Genomic DNA, 10,665 nt, shown 5'->3' with positions numbered 1-10,665 from the left:
GGCTCAGCCCCCCCGCTGTGACGTGAACTGGGCTGTTGTGTTTAAACGGGACCCGGGGTTGTTTTAAGCTGTTTGACTTGCTCTGCCTGTGGCCATGGAAACCCCCCCTTCCTAAATAATCCATGGCAGTTCGTGTATCGGGGGAAATTAATTTTAGCCTGTCCAAGGCGGTGAGGCTGTGTTGGAGCAGGTGGGTTATAACGACACCGAGGACGTCCCGGTATGAACCGTCCCGAGGACGTCCCGGTCTGAACCGTCCCGAGGACGTCCCGGTCTTAACCGTCCCGAGGACGTCCCGGTTGGGGCAGGTGGGTTATAACGACCCCGAGGACGTCCCGGTCTGAACCGTCCCGAGGACGTCCCGGTCTGAACCGTCCCGAGGACGTCCCGGTCTTAACCGTCCCGAGGACGTCCCGGTCTGAACCGTCCTGAGGACGTCCCGGTCTGAACCGTCCCGAGGACGTCCCGGTCTGAACCGTCCCGAGGACGTCCCGGTCTGAACCGTCCCGAGGACGTCCCGGTCTGCACCGTCCCGAGGACGTCCCGGTCTGAACCGTCCCGAGGACGTCCCGGTCTGCACCGTCCTGAGGATGTCCCGGTCTGCACCGTCCCAAGGACGTCCCGGTCTGAACCGTACGAGGACGTCCCGGTCTGAACCGTCCCGAGGACGTCCTGGTCTGAACCGTACGAGGACGTCCCGGTCTGAACCGTCCCGAGGACGTCCCGGTCTGAACCGTAGTCTCACATTCTCCTTTGAAGGGACTTCTGAGTTGTAGACTACTGTAGGTTCACGGGTCCACGAAAGTGTCCAGACTGAGTGACTAGAAACACGACTTCGGTCTAATTTCTGAACACTTCTGAACACTTCTGAACACTTCTGAACACTTCTGAACACTTGCAGCCACGGTTAATGTCTAGAGAAGTGTATTCACAGCAGGCGCTGTGGTGAAAGAAAGGTTACCTTCATTCCTGGTAAGAGCTGTGGGTGACAGAGATCATGAATAAGACGACATCCTCATGAAATACAGCATGTCCAGATGATCATGTACAGTATTCAGGGTTAGGGGTAATCATGTACAGGACAGTATTCAGGGTTAGGGTAAGGGGGAACTTACCCTGGGGTCTTTGCCTGGTTTTCCTGGTTCACCAGGTTTGCCCTACAATTGAACACAGAAAGTGTTGACATTACAACATTACAACGTCTATGGCTACACACCAGCCTGGTCCCGTCTTAACTGGTCCAGTCCAGTCTAAACTGGTCCAGTACAGTCAAAACTGGTCCAGTCCAGTCTAAACTGGTCCAGTCCCGTCTAAACTAGTCCAGTCCAATCTAAACTAGTCCAGTCCAGTCTAAACTAGTCCAGTACAGTCTAAACTGGTCCAGTCCAATCTAAACTGGTCCAGTACAGTCTAAACTAGTCCAGTCCAATCTAAACTGGTTCAGTCCAGTCAGTCCAGTCCAAACTGGTCCAGTCCAATCTAAACTGGTCCAGTCCAGTCTAAACTGGTCCAGTCCAGTCTAAACTAGTCCAGTCCAGTCTAAACTAGTCCAGTCCAATCTAAACTAGTCCAGTCCAATCTAAACTGGTCCAGTGCAGTCTACTGTTCCAGTCCAGTCTAAACTGGTCCAATCCAATCTAAACCAGTCCAGTCCAGTCTAAACTAGTCCAGTCCAATCTAATCTGATCCATTCCAATCTAAACTAGTCCAGTCCAGTCTAAACTAGTCCAGTCCAGTCTAAACCGGTCCAGTCCAGTCTAAACCGGTCCAGTCTGCTCCAGTCTCTGCTAGGATGAGGCCAGACACTCACCGGTGGCCCGGTGGCGCCGTTCATCCCATGGTTCCCCGAGGGTCCGGGGGGTCCCGGAGGTCCAGCCGGGCCCGGTGCTCCAGGCTCGCCCTGCTAAGAGACCAACAGTTACCATCTGCCACCCTGCGGCCATGACAACAGCACCGCACGCCATCACGCTGTACCGTACAGTACGGGAAGGGGTTGCATGAGGGAGGATGTTAGCAGGGAACAAGACAAGCGGTTATAAAGGTGTTTCTTTTCTGCTACCATGTTTGGAGATCATACCACTTTGATTTGAAATTTGAATTCGGACAAAGTCGTTTTCAAAAGATAGTTGTGACGTTACTGACGCATTTCACCATGGTAATAAAAAAAATCATGTTTCATAGAGTCGACGAATGAAGCCCTCATTCTTGAGGTATCTTGTGTTGCTTCAGCTGTATAAAGTCAGTGCCTCGGGACAAAAACCTGACAGTGGACTGATGGCTTTTCCTGTTCCCGCCAGGGACTCTCTGGTGAGACAGAGGAAACATCCAAATCGCAGACTAAACAGACTGAAACATATCTGCTAACGCTATGTTTAGCTACGTCTGAATTGTTTACGGTGTGTCTCGCGTTTCAATCGTCGTTTAATTGGCCCAAAGCCCTGAAGTGGTCATGTTCCATTGAGAATGCCCCAGCGACATTATTTGAGGAAGTCTTCTCTATAATCTGTAGAAACAACTTGAGACTGTGTGACACAATACATACCCAGCTACAAGATTTATGACTACAAATGTGCTCTGACTACAAATACCAGAATACCAAAAATGACCTCTGAACTACATGTATACTGTACCTACTGTACCATACCTGTCCCTAATCACTGTGTAAAGTTGTTCCCTGAGAAATGCTTTTACCTAAGACCCACCTTTGACCAACTGCCGTTTTAAACGTGGTCTATAAATACATTTCGATTTGATTACAGTGTAACAGAACGAGTATGTAGACATTGAGCTCTAGACCTATGTGTCTGGGAGAATTCACAACATGGCCATTTCCATTAGATCTATATTCATTAATCCCCCGCATGCCAAACAGGATGTGTCCGGCTATGATATATGTTACCAGATGCATGTGCGTCAGTAAAAAACGAAGGTTCCACATTGCTGTCCGAGACTGGTTCCAGGGGAGGGTTGAATTTTGGGGGAAGCAGAGCCAATCTGGGTGATATTTCCTTTCGTGTATGACGTGTCGTCTTAGTGTTGAGTCTTAGTGTTGAGTCTTAGTGTTGAGTCCACTACAGTGTGTAGCATTATCTCCAAACACGGTAGTCCATCCTGGCACAGAGGCACTGCACACCTGAGACAGAACGGGGACACGGGGACGGATGCCAACAGGGGTCCACCTGTGCCAGCTGCGTCCGTACAGGCAGGACACAGAGCGCACGGCCGGGGACACTAGGCTCTTTCAAGAGAGCCGGGGGTGAAAGGTCATATCGGAGGATTGGAGAACGCTTACTTCCTGCCAATGCTTAGTTCCTCCTTTGTCTCGTTTGTTTGAGAACGGGGATTGGGGGTGCTGGTTTTTATCTTGGTTTCTTTCCCACAGAAAGGTAGCGATCGTGACAGAAGTAAAGACGGATCGCCAAGTTGGCCATTGTTTGGATTCTTAAATGGACCGTTTTTTTTTGCCTTTCGGGATTTTTTCATCGAAGCTTTTTTTATCAAGGGCTTCTATTTCACCGTGTAGTTGGGTGAAACATCATTTTGACCGGTGCTTCGATAAATAAATCACAGATTATTTCGTCGGACGTTTTCCTCGATCCCTTCCCTGTCTACGGCCGGGAGTTCTACGCGGACCTGATCGTATCGATCGGTGGTCACTGCCTGGTCATCCGAGACACGGGGGGGCCATGGAGGGGTGACTCCAGGCAGGTAGGGAGAGGAGGGGGACGAGGGTTTTGGCGGTGGTGGGCGGCGGTTGGCATCCACAGTAGGAAGTCAGGGGGGGGGGGGCAGAGAGGAATGTACCTTGAGGCGCTTTAGGATTAGAGGACTTATCGGGGGCATGTTGCGCACGGTGATGGGCAACATCTGCTGAGGTGGGGGGGGGTGGGGGGGGGTCAGTCACAAAGCACAGGTGGCCCAGCGGTGCCAGAAAGAGGTCACGGGTTCAAAGGTCACCAGGAGGCCAGGGAGAAAAGAACGGGGTCGGACCGGGAGGGTCCGGGGAGAGAGGAGAGGAGGCGGGAGAACAAGGGAGGGTCGGGGAGGAAGGGGGAGAGAAAAACATGAGAGTGAACAGTAAGGAAAGAAGAGAGGGAGAGAGAGAGAGAGAGAGAGAGAGAGAGAGAGAGAGACACTGCAAACGAGGGGCCAGGAGTTGCTGACAAAGTCCTAAAACACCTGGGGGCGCCAATACCATGACAACAGCAGCGTGATTGGTCAAAACAAAGGGCGGGGCGCTTCTGGAGCTTTTCCCAGAATGCCTGGCGGCGCCGTGTTAGATAACTGTGGCTTCCTACTGGTTGAGTCATGGACCCCCCGTGCGGACGGCACTCCTGACCCCTGCGCTGCGGCCGAGCGAAGGTCAGCTACGCCACTGAAGAGGGAGGAAGTTAGCTAGCAGACGTACGCGGACCAGACTTACTGTGGCCACTCCGCCAACACAGGGCTGGACAATACGACGCTTCTGTTGAGACCAGCAGCGTAGTCAGGCACAGGTGGACAGAGGACTGGCTAGAATCCACACTCCCATGGATATTACATTTACAGTACAGTACTAGCTCAGGCCTCATACTGTACATCTCCAGTGGAATGGGAATGTTGGTTTTTTTGTAAATAAGAATAGCCTACGTTGTAATATTACATGATATAAGCAATATTACAGAATTATGAAAATGTAACACATATACACCTGGTATGTGGAGGTATTAATGAGGAAACATACATCCTGTAATACACAGGTGAAGACCAGGGGGCGCTACAAGGGGGGAAAGTGTGTGGTTAGTTAGATTAAGTGTGTTAGTTCTATTCGCCCAGTGTCACCAGCTGTCCTTCCCATCTCCCAGCATGCACCCTGAGATCCCCCGACAGCAGAGCCACCCCAAATTATCCCCCAACAACCCCGTTCCATTGGCCGCACATTTAGCCAATAACGGATGAGAAGAGCGCAAACTTGGCTTCGTGACCAATGTCGACATCATGAATCTGTAAAAAAAAAATTGAATTCCCGTCGTCTATCGATCTGATGTCATAGCCGGCTGTTCACACTGGCCCAGTTCGGACCCCGGCGCTATGCCTGCGTGACCTGTTGACCTTTCTGGTGGCGAGCGCTGTGGTTAGGAGGTTCCGGGTCGTTGGGGCGTTGTTGCCTCTCTTGAGCGTAAGGCGGCCAACGTTTTCAGCGGCAGATCCTGCACAAACACGCCCCGCACGCCAGAGTCGGGGTCATTTGGACGGGTTCGAAAAGTAAACGGGATTTTCCTGGAGAACTAGCTGACTGTTTTCCACTGAGAGAACATTCCGGTTCCCTTCAGGGGAACAGGTGAGTCAAATGTTCGTCCGATCCCGCCGTACACGACACGTCCTCGAAGCATCGCGCACACACCGCCGCGCGAAAATAACGCCTCATTTATCCGTCTCCCGCGAAAACGGTCTCCCCGAGCTCTGCCGATCCCCGGCCTGTCAGAACGCATCCGTTCCCCCTCCTACCCAGCAGCCCCTTGGCTCTACTCGTAACGTGGAGAGGACCTGAATGGAGCCACGCTGGCGTGGACCTCCCACGCAGTACGCGGCCAGGGGCTCCGAGACATGTAGGAAAGCAACCCGGCTCCCCGACGGTATGGCAGAGCACTTTAAACAACCCCCAAAACTCCCGACCCCGATCCCTCTCCACTCCACATTCTCAACAGATCTTGTTTATCTAGCCCAAACATTCGCCGTCTCCGTATCTCATGTACTCATCGACAGAACAGAAAACACCGTGTCAACGTGACTGTAGCTGTTATGGGTTCCTTAATATGGACTTTTCATTGGGGGGTAACAGGAGTTTATGAAAACTCAAGTGCGGTTCTGCCGTTTTCCCAGCAGCCACTTAATAACGGGAGGTCGAATTACGTTCTGCGTGAAAAGGGGCTCATGTTGTTTTGCTATTGCAGAAATCCACCCGCGTCGCAAGGGACTCTGGTTCTTGGCACCTGGTCACGCCAAGCCTTATCGCCGCGGTGCTGTGTGCTCCGGCAGGCTGCCAGCGATCGCCTCGCTGTCTCCCTCGAACCGCCCCCATCCCTGGAGAGAGCAGCTCCTCACACCGCCCATCCCCGGAGAGAGCAGCTCCCTCAAACCGCCCATCCCCCGGAGAGAGCAGCTCCTCAAACCGCCCATTCCCGGAGAGAGCAGCTCCTCAAACCGCCCCATTCCCCGGAGAGAGCAGCTCCCCAAACCGCCCATCCCCGGAGAGAGCAGCTCCCCAAACCGCCCATCCCCGGAGAGAGCAGCTGACGTGCGTCTTGCCTGTGTGTGTGTGTGTGTGTGCAGCTTACTGTACATAACTTAAGTGGCAAATTTCTGCGAGCAAAAACGGCAAAAATCATCGCGGTCCAAACGCATATGAGTCCCTTTTGAAACGTTCTGAATGTTTAGATAGTCACGAATCAATATTTGATGTAGTGAAAACAGAGATTAATCACTGCGGGGTATTCTCTTACCCGGTGTGTGTAGTCTCCACAGATACCCTGAAGAGAGAGGCAACACAACCTGGATCAGATACACACTCATAACGCCAAATCAGTCTCTTCAACGATTTATAATATTGTAAACTGAACGGTGAATTTTTTCGTTGAAGTTTGATTCATAGAGCAACCTTACCTTCTCGCCTTTGGGACCGGGCTCGCCCTAGCAGGTGGAACAGAGCGAGGGTTTTACCAAAACAGACCAGAGTCCGGTGACGTCAAAACAGAGACACGGATCATCCGATGACAAGTGACAGACTCGATCAACTTACCGGAACCCCTTTTGGACCCCGCTGACCCTAGAAGAGAAAAAAACCAATCAATCATCAATCAAGTAGGTGGTGCCCCAAAGAGCTGCCACCGGCAGTCCACTGTCATCATCCTGGCTTTGTTTGACATACGGTCCAGTCCTGTGGAGCGCTGTCCAGACACCTGCCAGTGTCCACTAGCGGCCTGATTTATGAGCTGAGGGGGGAAGTACACCGTGGGACACATCCAGCTGTCCTCTGCCCACCCCTGGAGCACAGCAGGTCCACACAGGGTCCGTCTACAACGCTGCGTTATACGTTTAACAGACCACCTTCAAACGCTCCCCGAGCCGTTAAAACACTCCCTGACACTCGTCAGAACAGAGAGAAAAGGGACAAGGGGGCCGGAGGCCAACATTCATCAACATTCATTATTAACATTCGTTATTATTTTGAACGTTGTCCCTGAGTGCGGTGGAGGCACGCTCCAGACAGGCTCTGAGTGGGCCAGCGCAGACCGGAGTTCCCCCGAAGAGCAAAAACAAAATGTCCGCCTGGTAACTCCCAAGCTACCAGTCCAACTAATGCCGGGTGCAGACTAGAGGATTTTCAAATCTTAACCAAGTTTATAAACATGGGAGACCACAGACATAACGATCATCTTAACCGATTTTTCAATATTTTAATCGTAAGAACGCACACTCCACGATTCAGTCAAGACGCAGGACCGCACACGATTTCAGAGTGACGATACCAGGGAAATGCGATCTCATTGGCTATTGTGGGTTTCCGCTCAGCATTCCATCGCTGTCCCAAGGATAAATATCAAACATGTTTGATATTTACGATTAAAAATCGGAGACTCTGATCAGTCGGGAACGTTAAGATTAGGTTGGTAAACACCTCACACTACAAGATAATATGGGCAGATAATCGGTTCTGACAAGACTTGATTCGGGAATGCCCCCAACAATTGTCGGAAGGGGGGAATCGGAGCTAAAATCAGGCTTAAAATCCTCTAGTCTGCACCGGGCATAAGAACAACCACTTTCATCCAGGACTTTAGAATCACACCATGTCTTATTCTGATCCCGATTCGAACCCGGACCAGACCCGAGAGCAACACTACACCACCCCGCCGCCCGAAAAGAACAGAACAAGAACTTTACTGTCCACACTTTGAAACACTGACAAAAGTGATAAATAAAAGACCGATTAAAAACCCCTAGGTGAGGTTTCAATAGTGCTCTCGGGTGGGCGGACGGGCGGGGCGTGTTTTCCGTGGTTATTGCGCCCCCGTTCAGAAGCCTGGCGGGGTGTGTGCAGAATTGATGTGGACCCGTAAACGTGTCAGACGGATAGCGGAAATCTAACTCTTTCATTTGGCACATGGGCAGTGGAACGTATGCATCTAGGAAGCCAAGATGTCATTCTCCGATTATAGCTTTCAAGAGGGGCGAACAGACTGCTTCTCCGAGGCCATTGTAATCGCACGGTCTGCGTATAGCAATACGTATAGAAGTCATTGACCGAATAATAATAATATTTGAGGAGTATTTGAGTGCAACTTCAAACAAGTTGCAGCCATGGACCCTGATTGAACAGCCGAACGTGTGTTACAACTCCCCTCTGAAAAACCCCATCTGCTAAATATGGGCAAACATTCTCCATGTCAGAGGAACAGGAAGTCCACTGGTCTCTCATTACCCTGCGCATAAATCAGGCCACAACACTGTTTTCACAATGAATTCATGTGGCTGCACTCTGGGATCAGGCCAAATCTACTAACGGCTTCCTTGATAACAAACGGTGTTGGAACGTTTTCCCTCGTTCACACATCTCGGCTCATCCCGTTTGAAATGCAAAGCACATGATGGAGAGTGTGAGAAGTTTCCTTGCATTTGGGGCTCAATAATGATTTTTGATAAAGATAATAATCACGATTATGAAATAATGATTTCGATAATGATAATAATCATGATTATTAAATAATGATTTTCAGTTTCTTCCTAAAAACCTACAGGCATGTATGCATTTTCAGACAGCAACCGGCAGTTCATAATTTCACTTGAACCTTGAGAAAGCAACAATTATTGAATCTTACCAGGTCCCCTTTCAATCCATTCTGCCCCTGTGCAAGGATAAGAAAAACGGACGCATGTGGTAAAAGAATCAAACTGCTTTCAACAGCAAAGCTCTTCTTGATTTCACTGGCGAAACGTGTAGAAATATCAATAACACTATTAACTCCACCCTGTAATAACAATAATGATGCTAATAGATATTATATATATTATTACTATAATGACCATAATCATTATTAACTTAATTATCCTAATCATCATCATCATCATCATAAGGTGGTGATTTTTTTTTTTGCACTAAGAGCACTCAATTATTCAATTACTCAGTTATTCAACATTTCTCAGGAATGGGACAAACTCACCGCCTTGCCGTCCATCCCGATTGGCCCCTAGGATGAGAAGAGAAGAGACATTTAAACAAGGTTAATAGTGGTTAACGATCGCAACCGCTGCACAGACCACTGGGGAAGCAAGGTGCTGTGTGTTCAGCCCTGCGGTTAAGGTTAAGAGATCAGCGTGTTGGGAATATAAAGTGTTTGAGCTGCTTCAACCAATAGGATGAGTCCGTCTAATCACGGGGAGGGACTGTGTGAATGGTTAACTCCGCCCGGGGCGAACGTACAGGGGAGGAGGTCAGGTTTTCGGTGTTGTGGGTCGGTTTGTTTGTTAATTAGCAGGATTATGCAAAAAACTACCAAGTTACTACTAACTTCAAGTGAACCGTTTTGCAATTTTCTTAAATCTACTGTATGGATGATTTTTGGGGAACTTTTTAGTACCTGACTAATACAGACCCAGTGAAACAACAGCGTTTATGACATTGTTGACTGGATATGTGACTTACCGGGAACCCTGGGAATCCTCTCGTTCCAGGCTGCCCCTACAGAGTCAGAAGCAGAAACAAAGTTAGGCTGATCCTACAGAGTCAGAAGCAGAAACACAGTTAGGCTGCCCCTACAGAGTCAGAAGCAGAAACACAGTTAGGCTGATCCTACAGAGTCAGAAGCAGAAACACAGTTAGGCTGATCCTACAGAGTCAGAAGCAGAAACACAGTTAGGCTGATCCTACAGAGTCAGAAGCAGAAACACAGTTAGGCTGATCCTACAGAGTCAGAAGCAGAAACACACTTAAGCTGATCCTACAGAGTCAGAAGCAGAAACACAGTTAAGCTGCCCCTACAGAGTCAGAAGCAGAAACACAGTTAGGCTGATCCTACAGAGTCAGAAGCAGAAACACAGTTAGGCTGATCCTACAGAGTCAGAAGCAGAAACACACTTAAGCTGATCCTACAGAATCAGAAGCAGAAACACAGTTAAGCTGCCCCTACAGAGTCAGAAGCAGAAAAACAGTTAGGCTGATCCTACAGAGTCAGAAACAGAAACACAGTTAGGCTGCCCCTACAGAGTCAGAAGCAGACACACAGTTAGGCTGATCCTACAGAGTCAGAAGCAGGAACACAGTTAAGCTGCCCCTACAGAGTCAGAAGCAGAAACAAAGTTAGGCTGATCCTACAGAGTCAGAAGCAGAAACACAGTTAAGCTGCCCCTACAGAGTCAGAAGCAGAAACACAGTTAGGCTGATCCTACAGAGTCAGAAGCAGGAACACAGTTAGGCTGATCCTACAGAGTCAGAAGCAGAAACACAGTTAAGCTGATCCTACAGAGTCAGAAGCAGAAACAAAGTTAGGCTGATCCTACAGAGTCAGAAGCAGAAACACAGTTAGTCTGATCCTACAGAGTCAGAAGCAGAAACACAGTTAAGCTGCCCCTACAGAGTCAGAAGCAGAAACACAGTTAGGCTGCCCCTACAGAATCAGAAGCAGAAAC

At 49.6% G+C, this 10,665-nt stretch overlaps 1 protein-coding gene across 1 annotated transcript in view; it reads right to left on the bottom strand.

Annotated features, from left to right (window-relative positions):
* col13a1 (collagen, type XIII, alpha 1) overlaps positions 1-10,665 on the bottom strand; it is a gene marked incomplete at its 3' end in the record, with an annotated part of 95,262 nt that overhangs the window by 35,235 nt on the left and 49,362 nt on the right. The window contains exons 8-18 of the mRNA XM_084460910.1: positions 9,683-9,718; positions 9,201-9,227; positions 8,859-8,885; positions 6,779-6,805; positions 6,643-6,669; positions 6,483-6,509; positions 5,136-5,204; positions 3,805-3,870; positions 1,811-1,903; positions 1,116-1,157; positions 962-979 (exon numbers count right to left, since the gene is read on the bottom strand). Of these exons, the coding sequence (XP_084317036.1) occupies positions 962-979; positions 1,116-1,157; positions 1,811-1,903; positions 3,805-3,870; positions 5,136-5,204; positions 6,483-6,509; positions 6,643-6,669; positions 6,779-6,805; positions 8,859-8,885; positions 9,201-9,227; positions 9,683-9,718 (459 nt within the window). The remainder of the gene's footprint in view (positions 1-961; positions 980-1,115; positions 1,158-1,810; positions 1,904-3,804; positions 3,871-5,135; positions 5,205-6,482; positions 6,510-6,642; positions 6,670-6,778; positions 6,806-8,858; positions 8,886-9,200; positions 9,228-9,682; positions 9,719-10,665) is intronic.

The sequence above is a fragment of the Borostomias antarcticus genome (assembly GCF_949987555.1).
Source record: "Borostomias antarcticus genome assembly, chromosome: 34".
In the NCBI taxonomy this organism is placed as follows: Eukaryota; Metazoa; Chordata; class Actinopteri; order Stomiiformes; family Stomiidae; genus Borostomias; species Borostomias antarcticus.
The sequence above is the reverse complement of the archived record's forward strand: the minus strand, read 5'-3'. Positions and strand labels throughout refer to the sequence as shown.